The sequence below is a fragment of the Gracilinanus agilis genome, chromosome 3 (genome assembly GCF_016433145.1).
Source record: "Gracilinanus agilis isolate LMUSP501 chromosome 3, AgileGrace, whole genome shotgun sequence".
Lineage (NCBI taxonomy): Eukaryota > Metazoa > Chordata > Mammalia > Didelphimorphia > Didelphidae > Gracilinanus > Gracilinanus agilis.
Window position 1 is genome coordinate 401,213,498 of NC_058132.1, and position 18,719 is coordinate 401,232,216.

At 36.6% G+C, this 18,719-nt stretch overlaps 1 protein-coding gene across 6 annotated transcripts; it reads left to right on the forward strand.

Annotated features, from left to right (window-relative positions):
* Positions 1-34: 34 nt before the first annotated feature.
* Positions 35-16,632, forward strand: DDX3X (DEAD-box helicase 3 X-linked). Of its 6 annotated transcripts, none has more exons than XM_044670175.1 (17): positions 35-420; positions 3,693-3,750; positions 5,272-5,319; positions 8,148-8,280; positions 9,223-9,381; positions 9,462-9,561; positions 9,918-10,053; positions 10,494-10,579; positions 11,331-11,429; positions 11,533-11,693; positions 12,165-12,309; positions 12,393-12,582; positions 12,801-12,982; positions 13,070-13,187; positions 13,484-13,637; positions 13,754-13,899; positions 14,050-16,632. In XM_044670175.1, the coding sequence occupies exons 1-17, from the start codon at positions 376-378 to the stop codon at positions 14,127-14,129; spliced, it is 2,040 nt and encodes a 679-aa protein (XP_044526110.1). In that variant the 5' UTR covers positions 35-375; the 3' UTR covers positions 14,130-16,632. The 6 variants fall into 6 exon arrangements, with proteins under 6 accessions (XP_044526110.1, XP_044526111.1, XP_044526112.1 ...); XM_044670176.1 differs by having other exon boundaries at positions 13,757-13,899; XM_044670177.1 differs by having other exon boundaries at positions 12,393-12,537.
* The last annotated feature ends 2,087 nt before the right edge of the window (positions 16,633-18,719 follow it).

Sequence of the window (18,719 nt, forward strand, 5' to 3'; positions counted from 1 at the left end):
GTAGGGGGGGGTAGGGAAAGAGAAGCTCTCGCGAATTTTGGAGGACTTTGCTCTGCTGAGGCGGTAGGAGAATAGACTGTGACGGATTGTTCCCGCGAGGTTAGGGCTGACTTGATTGGCGCGGCAGCTAAGAAGGAGAAGTGGTAGTGGTGGCGGTAGGGGGAGGTGTGGGTTGGATAGGGAGAGGGGCGACGGGGGACGGGTACGTCTTACGTGGTGACGTACAAGCCGTCGGAGTGGGTATATTAGGGCCGTGGCCGCGCCGGGCGTTCCAGAGCCGCAGTTCCCCGGTGAGAGGTGCTTTGCGGTGAGACACCCCCCACACACACAGTTGATCCGCAGTGGTAACGCCAGAGTCCCCGGTACTTTTCAGGGATGAGTCATGTGGCGGTGGAGAATGCGCTCGGGCTGGATCAGCAGGTAAGACGGCGAGGAGGGAAGGGGGTCGCTGCCTCGCGGATCCCATCATACTCCCGCCCTCCCCCCACAAGCCTGGCCTATGGCGCAGTGCTAAACCATGTTGGTCTGCGAGTACCCCGGTTCCTGGGTCATGCGTTCCGCGACGGAGTAAGTCGCCTTCTCGGGGGTGTGGAGGGGGGGATTAGAGAAGTCGGCAGGAAGGTCGGGGAACCGCGTGTGGAAAGGGACCAGGGAGAGGCGGGCTTTGTGTTGGGCCCCGGCTCGCCCGAGGTATTGTCCGTGTTCCGCGCACAATGGCGGCTTTTGTGCGAGCGTGCGCAAGCGAGTCGGGAAAGAGAAGGGAGCGCGCGCAAGAGCGCGCGCTGGGGGGGGGTTGAGGTGCGCGCGCACTGGAGGGGCTCTTTGTCTGGAGTCTTTTGTGCTTCTCTCTAAGGGTGTTTTTGTTTTGCGAAGTTGGCTTTTGAATAGACCTTTGCGTTAGCTTTTGTTGTGGTTGTTCCTGGCATTTGGCTAGAGCTGTTTTATCTCGTGGAAGGTGTAAATGACGAAGGATGGAAGACCCGATGCAAGGTGGCGGGGGCGCGCGGGCTGACGGCCTTCGCTCTGGTTAATGGCGGCGGCCTCCTTTGTGTGCTGCTGCGTGGCTGGGCGGCGCTGCGGCCCGCTAGCGGGGTGGGGGGCGGGGGCGAATGAGGAGCTGCCAGCGCGGGTGATGCGGAGGAGGCGAAAAACACGTAGGGGGAAATGGGTGCTTTGCGAGCCCCATTTTTAAGTCATTCTCCTTGGTTTAAAGGGTTTGGAACTTGTTTTATCTCCCCTTTTGAGGGCAGATCTTTGATTCCACTGTCCCGGTTGGCGAAGCAGCGTTTCCGGAGTGGAAAGTTTTGTGACGCAGATGGGCCGAGGAGGGATTGTGTGGGGGGGAGGGGAAGGGAGGAATGGGTCCGTCCGTGCGCCGTTGCGCCGGGTAGTGGAGATATGGAGGTGGGGGGGAAGGCCGTGGTGGGGATGATATCTTTAGTAGAGTCAAGAGGCAGCATTTCCCCCTGAACGTTGTTAGCTCTACGTGATGCTTTGTAGTCTTGTGAGCTTTAGTTTTGGCATTCATGCTAGGGCGATTTGAAAGAGGAAAATTTTCTGAGATGCGGGATTGGATGGCATAGAATTTTCTGATGTTTTGGATAAGGCATTATAGCAATCGTTTAAATACATCCGAGATAAAAAATCCGGTAGTCTGTGTGTGTGTGAGAGAGAAAGACTTTGAAAAAGGATATGAGATGGAGAGGTGGATTATAGCTATGGCACCAGGCTTTTTGAGAGAAGTCTATTGTTTAGCCTTGATGAATTCAGGCTCTTGATTAATTCTGCAGACATATTCTAGCGAATTGCTAGGGACGATCGTAGAATATATTGGATTTTTTTAATTACCACATTTTGAGTAAGCTGTGAAAGTAAATGCTGTACAGTCTCATTAGGTGTTTGCCAGTAAAATATTTGTCTCAAAATTAGCTTTATGCTAAAAAAAAGCTGTTGGCAACAATGACCCAGAATTTGAGGTTTGGTGATTAGCTATTTGGAGGATTTTGAGGTATTGGTTTCATAATGATGATATCATCTGTATACTCTGGTTGTTCCAAAGTAGTGACTTTGTTTTATCATAAATTAAATAGTGCATTGGTTTGAAAGCACTATCTAGAATTTTAGGAATGAATTAGAACCATTCTTGAATTCAGAATTGATTTGACCTTGACGATTGTAAAGCTTCCTTTAAACTTTAAAATTTAAGTGGGGGAGGAGGTATGTTCTTCTTGTTAATTAGGTTTTCAGAATGAAGTTTATAAATAATAGGAATGAAAGGGAGTGTCTTTTAAACTGCCTTATGGAATGTAAAATTAAACAGTTCTCTTAAAGGCTTATTTTTCCCCAAACATGTTAGGTAGAGGGTCATTGATGTAATTTTTTGAAAAAAAACTGCAGGACAGCCTTTATCTTCTAGAGCAAACTCTAGCATGCATAAATTGTCTTGATCTGCAAAAGAATGGTTATCTGCTACGTGGTGTATGGAGCAAGTTAAAATATATGTTGTGTACTACCTTTTTTAAAAATGTATTAATATCTTGTGAGTTTCTATCCAGTGATTTCAACTTTTAAAGGGTGCCACTTGTGCTAAAAAAGGTTGCTTTTTAGCTAAAATATTTTTGGTTGTGGTGGCCTTATTATGTTTACACTATAGTGATGATTACAGTTAATTGGTCCACTTTTAGGATAAAAGGTGCTTTTTTTAACCTAGGATTTTAAGTTGGACCAGAGTTTGGTCTCAGTGGGAATAAATAAAACTGGGTGTGAATTGTCAAACTGGTCTGCCCTTTGAGCCATTGAGATTAGAGAAAATGGAGGTGGGAGAGCCAAAAACTTGAGTTTTCTATTTGAAATTTAAAAGGAAAATGTTTAAAGGCCCAATACAGTAATTAAAATCACACTGAAATGTTTTTCCCCAAGGAGAAGAATTTTATATAAGATCATAGATCTAGAATTGGACAGGACTTGAGTCCCTTAGAAGTTGAACCAAATCTAACATTTTATAGATGAGGAAACTGAGGCCCAAGGTAGTTGTGGAATTTGAGTCATGTTGTCCTAGCTTACACCTTAAAACAGATGGCTTTATTCCAAATCATTTACCTTGATTGTTCTAAATATAGGCCCATCCCTTAAAATGAGGTACAAAGATAACTATACAATGGGAAATTTCTAAGCTGTACTCTGTTTTATAAAGCCAGGGTGCAGGGCGTAATACAACCCTATATTGGGGCCAATGTGGTAAGATCTCTAAAGAATATTTTTTTAAAAATAACCTAATTAACTTATGAAACATTAGATTAGCTTATTTTTACGCATAACTATTACATTTTGAGGTTTGTAACTATTTGAAGTTCTCATAAAAAGGTATGTTTAGAGTAGGTCTACCCTAATTGACAAATTCTAGGTCCAGTATCTAGAAGAGAAAATTAAGAGTATAAAATACTCTTGTCTCTCACAAAACCTATGGTTAGGATGGGGTAGTATTCATATACAAGCATTTTAGGTTAGGAAGCAGGCTCTAGAATATTAACTCAAGGTCATAGGTCAAACTAGTGGCAAGAACCAAAGTTAGAAATGTTAATGACCGACTCCTTTCCCTTTTGATTATTGTTCAACAACAGTTTTTCTTTTCCTGAGAATGTTTGATGTGTACTGACAGTATAAATAATCCAATCTTTCCTTTTTTCCTTTAGTTTGCTGGCCTAGACCTGAATTCTTCAGATAATCAGAGTGGAGGAGGTACAGCGAGCAGTAAGTATGAAATTTTAGTTGATTTTCTTGGTATTGGGTTTTTTTTTTTAAAGCTTTTTTTCTTATGTCTTACCTTAAATCAAGAGTGTCATGATGATTTATTAATAAGAAATCAGACTGTTGGATTTACTTAGTTTGAATGAATTTACATGTGAATTGGCTTTCCTAGTAGGTTTGGTTAATGATAAAGATCCAGTATAAGAATAATAAAATATATAAGGAGTTTATTATTAGCCTTTCACTCAAACATAAGAATTTTTCTATCAAGTCAGAACTAAGTTTCTCTTTGTTTTGATGTTTTGGTGACTGATTTGGAAGTTTTATAAGATGACTGGAGTAATTAGGTTGGAGCTGAGTTTTGAATGGAATGCTAATTGCTTTTTTTTTTTTTTAAACCCTTGTACTTCCGGTGTATTGTCTCATAGGTGGAAGGAGTGGTTAGGGTGGGCAATGGGGGTCAAGTGACTTGCCCAGGGTCACACAGCTGGGAAGTGGCTGAGGCCAGGTTTGAACCTAGGACCTCCTGTCTCTAGGCCTGACTCTCACTCCACTGAGCTACCCAGCTGCCCCCCTAATTGCTTTTTAACATACTAGCCAAATGAATTTTTTTAGTGCACTAATCTTTGTAATTAAAAACTGCTGTAGTCACTATAGACAGATGAGTGTTGATTTTTTATTTTAACTTGTATGTTTTGTCAGTCTCTAGAAACTTAAGCAAAATTTGTCCTATTCTTTTCCTAATTAATTACTAAAGTAATCAAATGAGATCACCACAAAAGGGGCTAGGAGTGAGGAATCTTGTTTTTATAATCTGAGAAATGAAGTGTAAGGCAACTTTTGAAAATTAAAATTGCATGTCTGTGGGTTAAAGTACATTCCAGTAGATTGTAAACTATGAGGTGTGTGGATATGGGTGTTTTATGTGCAAATGGCATTTTTCTCTTAATGTACTGACTAAATTCTTCAGAGTAGTGGTGATAGTGGCTCACTGCTCCTGACTTGATGGAGGTATTTTCAGGTTATTCAAGCAGTGAGTGGCAAGTTTCCTTTGTTTCGTAATTAAATGTGATTCTGTTAAAAATGATTTGACTTCATTACATCTTTGCATTTTAAATTAATTTAAGAGTTGTTACAAGTTGACCAGAGAATCCTGAATTAGGTTGAGAATTTTAATCACTAAATCCAATGAATTCCAAATTTTCATTCCTGATATTTTTTTTTTTTTTGCTATTTTTATTTAATTGTCCCCCACCCCCATCTTTTTAGAATTCTGATAAATACCAAGGTAATATCTCCACACACACACACACACCCCCATCCTGGTAAGTATATTGGAATGTTTAAACTTGACAACTATGGAGATGAAAATGTTCTATTCACTAAGACCCTGATGGTTTTTTCCAAGTTTTTGGATTAAACAGATATATCAGCTGTGACAAGCCTTCTGCCCTTTAGCCAGACTGTAAAGAACTTTTGTCTTAAAGATTTTATAAAAATAAAATATTTTCTTTTCCCTCTTAGAAGGACGTTATATTCCTCCTCATTTAAGGAACAGAGAAGCTTCTAAGGGTAAGACTTTATTTCCTAATGTATCCCATCTAACAAGGTATAACTTTTTCAACTGATTGTATGTGTGCATTGTGTGTTTTTGCTTTTAGTTTTTTTAAAGCTGACTATAGCTAGGAGCTATATAATGTTAGAACATTTTCTATGTTAAGCATTATCTTTTTAATGCTTGCTAAGGATAAACTATAAACATTATGGTGGGAAAAGATTTAAATTGTGATCCTATAAATGCATTGTCTAGAGCTGTAAAAAAAAAAACCCAGCATTTTTACAGAATAATATACTATAATAGTTAATGGAGCTATGGAAACTTGACTAGTAGATTTGATTTATTAGCTTTGAAATATTTGAAAATCTATTTTAAGTAAGAAATGTATTCTTAATTCTCTACACACCAACTCCTTTGTGTGAACTTTCTTAGAGGGCAATAAGTTATTTAGAAGAACTAGAGTGATTTATACAAATGAAATTGCTGGCCTAATAAGGAGCATAAGTAAAAGAAGGAAAAAGAATTCTTCTATCTTAGACATAAACTAGGTGTGTGGTGGAGCTTTGTTCTTTTTTTGTATATGTGGGTTTTTTTGTTTTTTGCAATCTCAGTATTTTATGTTCTCCCTATCCTTATGAGTCTGTTGCTCGTAAACATTGTAAACAAAGATTTTTAAAGGTGGAGGGGGAAGACTTTTCAGCAAAACAAGTCAAAATAAGCATTTCACTTGTGTCTGAATATAAATGCAATCATTCTCATGTGGACATTTTTTGTTTTGCATTCATGTTCTTTAGGAAGTTCTAAATTGGTTTCTGTCCACTATAAGGTAAAGACAAAGGGAGAGAGGGGGAATGGTATTTTTATTAAAAATATATTATTGGGGGCAGCTAGGTGGCTCAGTGGATTGAGAGCCAGGTCTGGAGACAGGAAGGAGGTTTCAGGTTCAAATATGGCCTCAGCTATGTGACCTTGGGCAAGTCACTTAACTCCCATTGCCTAGCTCTTCTTTTGCTTTGGAACCAATACACGGTATTGATTCTAAGATGTTAAGATTTTATTTAAAGTATGTGCAAATGGTTTTGGTTTTTTAAAAAAGATTACTTAAAGGTGTATCATAAGATTTTCCTTAAATTTTTTTTTTAATTGAAGAAACTAAGAGAGCTTATCACAAAGATAAGTATCATATCAAGATTTTGAATTCGGGTTTGAAAGGAGGGATATGGGGTCATCTTAGTATCCTATCTATATAGTATAGTGTTATCAACAGTTATTCCACTTAAAATTATTTGAATGGTGGTATTAGTTGTTACTACTTAAAGGACATAAAATTACAAATTTGACAGGACTGAGTTAACTAGAGCAGTTTTATGCTATAAAGCACTGTCCTAAAGTTAAGGGTAACCCCAAATTATACTTAACCTGAAGGAGCTACTATTTTTAAATCGACATGAAGGCTATTGTGTGGACTAATTTTGTGGATTATTGACTAAAAGCAGGATTTAACTCTTAACTTAATTTCTTAAGTAAATAATCTTAGAGGGCTTGTCTTCAAAAGTAGTATATCAGGGATTGGTATCATTTGGACAAATTGGCAGTTTTTTGATGATGTTTAAGTTAAAATAGCTTTCCACTGGGTATTTGACAACATCACTTAGCTTTAAATCCTGTACTTTTATAGAATGACCTCTAAAATCTTTTTTAAAATCAGTTGTTAATAAATAAACTTCCTGAAAAGCTATAGTTCTTGAATGTCTCATTTTAAAATTTTCCTGTTAGTCACATAAAGAGTGGTTTTTTATTACAAATTTTTAGGATGGCTTTCCTGCCCCAATTACTTGAATGTTTATTCAATTAGAAGTAACAATGTTAATGTTTTGGAAACATCTAGAGGTTAAAATACATTGTGAAATATGTTAAACTTAACTTTAGAACTATAAATTCAGCCATTTTGTTCCATTTTCATATAATCAGTGGTATTGCTAAAACTTAATTATAATCTCAAAGTATGGTGTAGGGCAACATTTATGAATCTTCAGGGAAAAGGGTATATTCTTAGTATTAGTGAAGGGGAAACAGTATGCTCTTGGACCTTAGATATGATGACAAAGTGGTATCAAAGAGGAACCCTGAATTTGGAGTTGTAAACTTGGATTTGACTCTAGAATCTCTTAACTGTGACTACTTCACCTTACCAATCTTTTTTTAAACATCTACAAAGTTTCAGAGTTGGGCTCTCTAGGTATTGTGAACATCTTCAACTCGGTGTAGAAAAATATAGTATTAATAAAGGCTTTTAGAGTAATCCTTTATATTTCAGAAATAAGAGGAAGAATCAATAGAGAACTTTTAATTTCTGTGTACATTGCATCTTTTTTCTCCTGACCCTGGAAAATACTGTTAGACATAATTTTGTCAGTCACACTGTCTTAAAAGGCACCCCTCATTTGGGAAGGGGCTCAGTGTGAGAGTAGCAATATGTCTATGATAATGAATTTTAAATGTTATAATATGATTCCAGTTCTCGAGAAATTGAAGCAACCCTTATAATGGAGAATATCGTGTTGTGTATTCTCTTACTTTTTATCCTTTTAAAAAGAATTACAAATTTAAGACAAAAAAATTTCTCATCAACTTGTCTACAAATTGCTGGGTTCTGAATATTATGTTCTGGGCTCTTAAGGAAACTTGATCTCAACCAACTCTTTTGCCCTAGTTGTGTACTGGTTCATGGCCAAAACCTTCTGATCATGAATGGATAGACTATAAGGCCTTAGCTTTCTAAGTAAGTACTAGTATCCTAATAGTTAAAAGAAGAAAGTCGATCTTGTTCTTTTTTTGGTAGGATTCTACGATAAAGATAGTTCGGGGTGGAATTCTGGTAAAGATAAGGATGCATATAGCAGTTTTGGCTCCCGTAGTGATACAAGAGGGAAGTCCAGTTTCTTCAGTGATCGTGGAAGTGGATCAAGAGGAAGGTGTGTGATTGGTTCTGTTCTGACTATCTTGTGCACAGAGTTGTCTTGATGGTAAATATGTTGTTGGGGTTAGAGAAATCCACATGCTTTTTCTTTATTGACTCTTAAATGGCTTTTTAAAAATTGAGGATCTATTTTCTGTATATGGAGCATAATATAATCCTTGTGCTTTTTTAAGTCATGAGAGATCTTAAAGGTTGTTCTAAAATGAGACCTGCACTGTAATTAATCTTTCATGTTTGAATATTTAAAATGTAGGCAAATATAAGATAAAAGGCTAACTTTTGTTTGAAAAAATTTTTAAAATTTAAACACCTTGTATTTTTGATTACACGAGTGTCATGAACTCTGACTAGCTGTGGTTAGTCCTGTGTCCTGATATTTTCGCAAACATGGTATACCAGGCCTAAACTAAACACATCTTAATTCAGGTAAGGACTATTTTCTACCTTTTGTCCCAAGTCTTATACTGGGGAATTCTTTCCTATAAATATTATAAAGTAACTGGGGAAAGCAGTACTTTCAGGTTGTTGATTTTTTTTTTTTTCCCCAATTTTCATGAACAACTTGGGTAAAATGTAGGAGTAAATATGTCCTAATAATAATTAGAAGCTTGTAAAGTTTTTATTTCTCAAATGAGCCTTTGGCCTGTTTTTTATTTGATCAGTCTAGAGACACATAATGGCATGCTTTAAAAAGAATGACAAAGCACATTGGCTAATTTGGAATAATGCTTGGTAAAGAATTCAGAATTTTGAGAGTCAATTTTAATTGTACTGGCTGGCCTTGTAGCTTTTCAAGTATTCCCTTGGTATTGCAAAATAAATTCAAATAAGCAGCATGGGGCATTTTCTCAAAGTTGAGGGACAATTTCCCCACCACCACCACCACCTTACCCCCACATTGGTGGTGTATGTGTGATAGATGTTTTCTACTGTTTAGATTTGATGATCGTGGAAGAAGTGACTACGATGGCATTGGCAGTCGTGGTGACAGAGGTGGTTTTGGCAAATTTGAACGAAGTGGTAATAGTCGATGGTCTGATAAGTCAGATGAAGATGACTGGTCTAAACCACTTCCACCAAGTGATCGCTTGGAGCAGTAAGTGACTTCCCAACTATTGACTTCGGTATATCTTTAGTTGTGTCAAATAGTAACTACAATTGAACTTTTCATTTTAGGGAACTCTTCTCTGGAGGAAACACTGGAATTAATTTTGAGAAATATGATGACATTCCTGTTGAGGCAACAGGCAACAACTGTCCCCCACACATTGAAAGTGTAAGTCTTTGAAATTTTAAATACAAGGTAGCCATATAGAAAATTGTTTTCTCTCTCCTTCCAAATGTTTTATATTTCCGAAGGGCTTCTTTTTAGAGAACTTTCAAAGTTGATAGTACTTATTAAAGATTGTGGTAAACTTCAAGATTTAGTTTGCTATTTTTCAAACTTGAGTCCACAGTGTAGAATGAGAGGGTATAAAGGTGTAGAGACAGACCATTCATTATTACAAATAAAATTCTCTACTCGCATAGGGAAAAGTCCAAGCAAAAGGGGACCTTTGGGGTGGGGAGCTAAAGATTATAATCATTCTAGCTTAACCTCTTAATTCATTATATTTTCATATTTCTTGACAGTTTAGCGATGTTGAAATGGGAGAAATTATCATGGGTAATATTGAACTTACTCGTTATACTCGTCCTACTCCAGTGCAGAAACATGCTATTCCTATTATCAAAGAAAAGAGAGACTTGATGGCTTGTGCCCAAACAGGTAGGTTATACAAACATTATACATATCGAATTATGTGAAGTTACCTAGTTATTGAAATCTAGCTATTATTACCTCAGTGCTAATTCAAATGCACAACATGGCAAATAAGTTACTAGATGAAATAAAGGATACTTTATTACAAACATTCAGAAGACATTGTGACTAGAACTAGAAAGTAACAATAGTGTGAATTTCTTTACAATATTTGGCAAGACACATTTTGTAATTTTTGAAAACTAGTGATGTAAGTACTCTAATCTATAATACTATAATTTAAATTTTGATTCTTATGGGATGTTAAATGTTCTTTTCAAGTCTGGCTAAATGCGGCATTTTGTTGGATTCTTGTTCAAGTCTGTATAGTTGCCACAACTTTACCTTTAAATTTTTAGGTAATTTACTTTTTTTTTTTTTTTTTTTTTTTTTTTTTTTTTTTTAAGGATCTGGGAAAACTGCTGCATTTCTTCTGCCAATTTTGAGTCAAATTTATACAGATGGCCCAGGCGAAGCATTGAGGGCTATGAAGGTTTGTTTTCTGGTTGATGAATGTTAAAAAAATTTTTTTGTTACATTTACCTTAGTGAAATGACTAGGCATGAGTGTTAGAGCTTTAAGGTCCGTTTTGGTTAATGATTGCATGTCTTGAATTGGGAATCTTTCAAGTGTAGTACCTCAGATTCAGATTGATTCACATTTTTAAAATATTTCCTGTATAACCACTGATTTTTAAACTTTTGTATCAAGGATCTTTTCTCAAAATAACATTTTTTGAATGTAAAACTAGATACATAGGATTCCAAATTAAACCAATTATATTGAAAAAGTTATACAAAGAAATTTTTTTTTTAAATTCCAAAGAAAAAAGAACTGCATTTAGGCTGAAAATATATACTTTGGGTTCGTTTAAATCTGTGGGCTGATAATGCAAGAAAGCTTTTAGTTACTGGGTGGTAACATTTTTAGGGATCACATTACAGTAGGGTCCTTTAACATTGTTTTGCCCTATGGGTTGCATTCAGAATTAAAAAGCTTGCTAGGGCCACTAGGTTGCTCAGTGGATAGAGCTAGGCCTGGAGATAGGAAGTCCTAGGTTCAAATCCAACTTCAGGTAATTCTGTGTGATCACTTAACCCCAATTAATCTAGCCCATACTGCTCTTGATTCTAAGAAGGGTAGGGTTTATATTTAATATCCCAAACCCCTACCAAAAGGCTGCCTGTTTTATACTTTTAAAGCCACTCTTGTGCTCTCTTTTGATATAATAATTTATTTTGTAGGAAAATGGAAGGTATGGACGTCGCAAACAATACCCAATCTCCCTGGTTTTAGCACCAACAAGAGAACTGGCTGTACAGATCTATGAGGAAGCAAGAAAGGTAATTTTATGAAAAATTGGCAATTTAGCCTTACCAGCAACATTAATTTCCAGTTACTACTTTGAAATATGTATAATGAACTTTTTTTTTTTTTTTAACATAGTTTTCATATCGATCCAGAGTTCGCCCATGTGTAGTCTATGGTGGCGCTGATATTGGTCAGCAGATTCGAGACTTGGAACGTGGATGTCACTTACTTGTGGCAACTCCAGGACGTCTTGTAGATATGATGGAAAGAGGAAAGATTGGCTTAGATTTTTGCAAGTATGTTAATAATTGTCTTAGCTGTTGGTTTTGTGTCTCTTTACATGAAAAATATTCTTGTAAAAGTTGCACTTCTGGGTTTTAGGGATTTTACAAATTTTATTTTAAAAAGGAGCCGATATTATGAGGATTGTGGTTCCATAAATCCTAATTTTTTAAGCATTTGGTTGGTATCAAAGCTAGCTATTATCTTTAATATCCAATGGTTAGCAAATCTACAAAATTGGATGTTGGTGGTGAGACTTATAGATACAGAATTATGCTCATTCAAATGTTACAGATTTGTCCATTGGCTGTTAAGCCATTTCTAAAGAAATTTTTATATGTGGTATTGCATATAGTATGCCCTTTAATTCTATAGACTTTAAATGTACTTGGAAATCCAGATGTATGTTTTTTAAAGATTGGTTCTTTTGCCTGGTCAAATTTATAGTTCTTAACTTTTTACATTGACAATTTTTCTGCCATCAGGTATCTAGTGTTGGATGAAGCTGATCGTATGCTTGATATGGGGTTTGAACCTCAAATTCGTCGTATAGTTGAGCAAGATACTATGCCACAAAAGGGAGTTCGCCACACTATGATGTTTAGTGCTACTTTCCCCAAGGAAATACAGGTACGGTTTTAAATTTTTTAAGTGTCATATATTAGATGATGTTATTTGCTTCAATGATTACCAAGTTTGTTTTCTTCCTATAGATGCTTGCTCGTGACTTCTTGGATGAATATATCTTTCTGGCTGTAGGCAGAGTTGGCTCTACTTCTGAGAACATCACACAGAAAGTAGTGTGGGTGGAAGAAGCAGACAAACGGTCATTTCTTCTTGACCTCCTAAATGCCACAGGTAAAGAAAATTACGACGAATTTCAGCACAGCTCTGGTGGCTCAGGTAATGAGAATCTGTGTTAGCTGGAAGAAAAGCTTTTAGTCTTTTCCTCCCTTTTCATAACATGCTATTGAAACATTCTATTTGAATTACTTCAATTTGCATGCCTTTTAAGTGCAATTAAAATTAAACTGGTATAAAACTTTCACCACTTGGTGGTGCTCAGTATTTATAAATTATCCTAGTGTTGAAATAGTCTTTTCTATCCTTTCCAAATTCAGGCAAAGATTCACTGACCTTAGTGTTTGTGGAGACCAAAAAGGGGGCAGATTCCTTAGAAGATTTCTTATACCATGAAGGATATGCTTGTACCAGTATCCATGGAGACAGATCTCAGAGAGATCGAGAAGAAGCACTTCACCAGTTCCGCTCAGGAAAAAGCCCAATTTTAGTAGCTACAGCTGTAAGCACACTAATTTGTTTATAAACTCAATGTATACATTTCTTTAAAAATTGACCAGACCTAAACACATATATGTATATATTTTAGGTAGCAGCAAGAGGACTGGATATTTCAAATGTGAAACATGTCATAAACTTTGATTTGCCGAGTGATATTGAAGAATATGTACATCGAATTGGTCGGACAGGTCGTGTTGGAAACCTTGGTAAGGTTTTTAACTGGTGAGAAACTTAAATTTTGCATTGTGATCTCTTGCAAAGCACTTATGAGGTTTTACATTTTAAGTTGTAATTCCCAGTGATAAAATTACATATCTCATGTGTATGTGATTCAATTTTAAAAGTGTTTATGTGGTTTAAAATAGAGGAAAAATGGATATTTGAGTAAACATTGGATTGGCCTACCTCTTTTTTAACCCAGTTGCCAACAATAATGGAGAGAGGTAGAATATTATGCTTTGTAGAAAACAAAGCATAGAGTAATTCCTTTGACCTTTTTTAGGTCTTGCCACTTCATTCTTCAATGACAGGAACATCAATATTACCAAGGACTTGCTGGATCTTCTTGTTGAAGCCAAACAAGAAGTGCCATCATGGCTAGAAAGTATGGCTTATGAACATCACTATAAGGGTAGCAGTCGTGGACGTTCTAAGAGGTATTTTAACTTTTTAACCCAATTTGCTTAATATCTTTTTCTTTTTTTTTTTTTTTAATGGAATGATGGTATATATGATGTGTTTTTATGCTTCCTTCCCTTCCTCCCCCCCACAGTAGTAGATTCAGTGGAGGTTTCGGTGCCAGAGACTATCGACAAAGTAGTGGTGCCAGCAGTTCTAGCTTTAGTAGTAGTCGAGCAAGCAGCAGCCGCAGTGGTGGTGGAGGTGGTGGTCATGGCAGCAGCAGAGGATTTGGTGGAGGTAAGTTCATTAAAATTTAATGTGTATGGGGTTTTTTTTTAACCTCATGTATTAACTGGATAAATGTGGGGCCATTTTTAACTTTAGCCTAAAGTGATTTTTTAAAAAAAATGTGATATCTAATGTATATGCTTTTTTTGTTTGTTTAAGGTGGCTATGGAGGCTTCTACAACAGTGATGGATATGGAGGAAATTATAACTCCCAGGGGGTTGACTGGTGGGGTAATTGAATCTGCTCACAGCAGGTCACCCTACCAAACAAGCTAATATGGAAACCACATGTAACTTAGCCAGACTATACCTTGTGTAGCTTCAAGAACTCGCAGTACATTACCAGCTGTGATTCTCCACTGAAATTTTTTTTTTAAGGGAGCTCAAGGTCACAAGAAGAAATGAAAGGAACAATCAGCAGCCCTATTCAGAAGGTGGTTTTGAAGACTTCATTGCTGTAGTTTGGATTAACTCCCCTCCCACCCACCCCTACCCCAAACTGCATTTATAATTTTGTGACTGAGGATCATTTGTTTGTTAATGTACTGTGCCTTTAACTTTAGACAACTTTTATTTTGATGTCCTGTTGGCTCAGTAATGCTCAAGATATCAATTGTTTTGACAAAATAAATTTACTGAACTTGGGCTAAAATCAAACCTTGGCACACAGGTGTGATACAACTTAAACAGGAATCATCGATTCATCCATAAATATTACAAGGAAAAACTTATGCGGTAGCCTGCATTAGGGCTTTTGATACTTGCAGATTTGGAAAAACCAAACCAAAAACCAAAAACAAACATCTTGAAGCATATCAATGGAATTAGTTTCTAATGTGGCAAACTGTACTAAGTTAAAGTTCTGATTTGCTCACTCTATCCTGGATAGGTACTTAGAACCTGATAGTCTTTAATAAGCCATTCCAGTCATGATGAGGTGATGTATGAATACATGCATACATTCAAAAGCACTGTTTTCGAAGTTAATGCAAGTAAATACAGCAATTCCTCTTTCAATGTTTAGGCAGATCATTAATGTGAGCTAGCCAAATGTGGGCAGAATATTACAGGGAAAGTTTAAAGGTCTGATAACTTGAAATAGTTTTTAGGAGAATTCATCTATTTAGACTTTTTAAATGCCTGCCATAAATGAAAATTGAAATGGTAGAATGGCTGACCACAGCAATGACCGGTCCTCTTTAAGGGCCTGGCTGATTTTGGTCTAATAACGCATGCTAGTGTTGATGTTTTTTGGTCAAGAGGGTATGAACAGGAAGAATTATGCAGCAGGCTTTATTTTAATGCAGATTCACATTACTCTGTTCAAGCTGCGTTGAGATGTTAAACTGGCTTACTGTAGACTTTGTAAAATGGCTCCAGAAGAGTAACAAACTGAAATCTTTGAGATCACAGAGGTTGGAAATATGTACATAACTGCACAAGGTGTCAATTCTGCTATCAGTGCAGTTTTAGTCAGTTTTAGTTGCATAGGTTTCCATTGTATTTATAGTCTGTTTATGCTAAATCTGGCCAAAGATGAGTATTGTCCACCACAAAAATGCCTCTGCCACTTGGAATTTCTGTGCTAACTTTGTGGCCAGAGTGCCGTGATCAAAACTCTCAATCTTTTTTCAGTGGCATAGGAAGACGGCAAAAATCTCCTAAAGTGCAATAGATTTTCAAGTGTATTGTGCCTTGTTCTAAAACTTTTATTAAGTAGGTGCACTTGACAGTATTGAGGTCATTTGTTATGGTGCTATTTCAATTAGTCTAGGTTTAGGCCCTTGTACATTTTGCCCATAACTTTTTACAAAATACTTCTTTTATTGCACATTCAGAGAATTTTATATATATGTCTTGTGTGCGTGTCCTTAAACTTCCAATCTTATTTTGTCTCTTGGAGATTGTTGAACGCAGCTTGTCTAAGAAGGGGAAGGGACTAGATTCTAAAATTTATTTGGGACCATGGGAATGATAGTTGGGAAGAAAACTATTTGCACACGACAGATTTCTAGATACTTTTTGCTGCTAGTTTTGTGTAATATTTATTGAACATTTTGACAAATATTTATTTTTGTAAGCCTAAAAGTGATTCTTTGAAAGTTTAAAGAAACTTGACCAAAAGACAGTACAAAAACACTGGCACTTGAATGTTGAATGTCACCGTATGCGTGAAATTATATATTTCGGGGTAGTGTGAGCTTTTAATGTTAAGTCATATTAAACTCTTAAGTCAAATTAAGCAGACCCGGCATTGGCAGTGTAGCCATAACTTTCTGATGTTAGTAAAACAAAATTGGCAACTTGAAATTAAAACATGCCAAGGTTTTGATACACTTGTCTTAAGATATTAATGAAACACTTCTAAACACTGATGTGAAGTGTCCAGATTCTCAGATGTTTGTTGCGTGAGTTTTGTTTAGTTGTGTGTTTTTTTTTTTTTTCCGTGAATGTCTGGCACATTGCAATCCTCAAACATGTGGTTATCTTTGTTGTATTGGCATAATCAGTGACTTGTACATTCAGCGGTAACATTTTAGCAAGTTTTATCAGCCAGCAATATTTTCAGTTCATAAATAAGGATTCAAAAATCATATGCAAGAATGGATTTAAACTTGCTGAATGTAAAGATTGAACTTCAAGTCACTGTAGGTTTAGTAATTGCTTATTGTATTAGTTAGATGCTAGCACTGCATGTGCTGTGCATATTCTGATTTTATTAAAATAAAAAGTTGAACTGCAGAGTCTACTTTTCTTTGTTGCTCTCACTTGAAGCCCAATATTAGGTGAAATAAATACAGTTTGCTTTGTAAAAAAAAAAAAATCCCTGCCGTTATTTTCACCTCACAAATGAAATGGGAGAGTTTTTAAGTTTTTATTCTAACAATTCAGTACAGATTAAGTTGTTTATTAGAAATAACACTAACAACTTTTTAGTGGCTCATTTTGGTAACTATTTGGGTACAGTGAGGCTGGATTTGGAGTTGAAAATTCCACATTTGCCACCAACTAGCTGTGTGACCCTTGTACAAGTTCATGACCTATCCTCGTGTATATAGTGAGTGGAATATATATGCTGGATAATCTTAAGATTTTGTCCAATTTGAAATGCTAAGGAATTTGACAGAAACAGGCACTGGTGGTAAAGGGAAATAAGTATATTGCAAGATACAAGGGATATGAGTTGGGCTAGGTCCTATTGAATTTAATGTATTCTAATTTGTTAGCATTAAGAGCCCAATTCAATTCATATTAAGCACCTACTCTATGCAGGGCATTTTGCCAGTAGATTTTGGGGATATGAAAAAATCATCCCTACCATTAAGGAATGTTATCCAGGGAATTAAAAGTTGATACACAGTATAAAGAAAGTATCATGAACAGGAATCTGAAAATAAGGGAGAAAGGGAGTGAGGCATTAGTTTAGATCTCAGGCTTAGAAGGCAGTAATCATCTCAACTATTTGCCAGTGAGTGGAACAATAGATAAGGAAGACCTGACACAAATGTAGTCCAGTGCTGATAAATATAATTGATTTGTTTAGCAGCATTTAGGTTTAGTCTACACAGTAATATCCAAATGACTAAACAGTGTAATATTTTAAAATTGAGAATGGAAGTTGTTATTGGTATCTGTGGCTAAGGGAAAATCAACCAACCTGAGGGACTAGAGGTGTTTTTATATATATATATATATATATAGCTTATGTAAAGTGAGCTTTTGTACAAAATGAATTTAGAATAAAGTGTCAAGTGGGGGGAATTGTTTATAATTTGGTCACTTATCCCTATAGACAAATGGTCATAAGATGACTGGATAATAGACTTTAAAGAGGGATTTGATCCAAAAAGTACCAGATTACAAACATAAAATCACTAATAAAAATGCAAAATTAGCAACTGAAGCTTCATTGCAACGATCAAATTGGCAAAAGTGAATAAAGGATGGAAGTGCTTGCAGGGTTGCGGGAAGACAGGCACACTAATTTAATACTTGGAACTGTGGGCTGGCCTAACCATTCTGGAAAAGAATTTGGAATTCTATATCAAGTCACTGAACTGCATTCTGGCCATTTTTTCCTCTTGTGCTGTTGCATGCCACTCTGGACCCTTGGCCTCCAACCTGCGCTTCTACCTTGGGCCTTTCACTCCTGATTGATGCGAGTTCACCATATCCAGCAGCCACAGATTCACCGCTCTGCACTCTGGCAATTCTATCAAGAATGTGGCAATCAATTGCCTACAACTCAACTCACCATCCCTGTGACTTCCCAGAACAAAACCTTGCTATCGTCCCTGTGTGTTGTTTTCTTCTATGAGAATGTAAGCTCTTTGAGGGCAGGAACCTATTGCTTTTTGTATTTGTATCTCCAGTGCTTAGCACAGTGCCTAGCATGTAGTAAATGCTTAATAAATGCTTTAATTCATTCATTCTCTTTTGCAATCCTACTACTGGGCACAAGAAGGCCAAAGGTATACAAAGATCCAATATGTCACAATTGCACGTTTTTTTGTAGCAAAGGGCTAGAAACAGTTGATGCCCAGAGATGGGGGAATGACTGAACAATCTACAGCATATAAAATGTCATATAAGAAAAGATGAAGAACTGAGGAAACCGTGGGAAGATTTGTAAGGAATGATCAATGAAACATGGGAAGATTTGTATGAATGAATGGATGCAGTAAGAAGTTGAGCTAAACCAGAACTATTCAATAATATATCTGAAAACAAAACCTGAATTCTGAGAATGAAAAATATTGGTCCTTGAGAAAAAATAAAATAACTTGTATATAGGTGGGGTTGGGGAGATGGTATAGGTATAGACTTGC

Bases quoted from the DNA above. Each gene is read 5' to 3' on its own strand.
- DDX3X (XM_044670175.1), top strand. From the start codon at position 376: ATGAGTCATGTGGCGGTGGAGAATGCGCTCGGGCTGGATCAGCAG. The intron at 9,382-9,461 runs GTAAGTGACTTC...TTTTCATTTTAG, and splicing joins CCAAGTGATCGCTTGGAGCA to GGAACTCTTCTCTGGAGGAA. The intron at 12,983-13,069 runs GTAAGCACACTA...TATATATTTTAG, and splicing joins CAATTTTAGTAGCTACAGCT to GTAGCAGCAAGAGGACTGGA.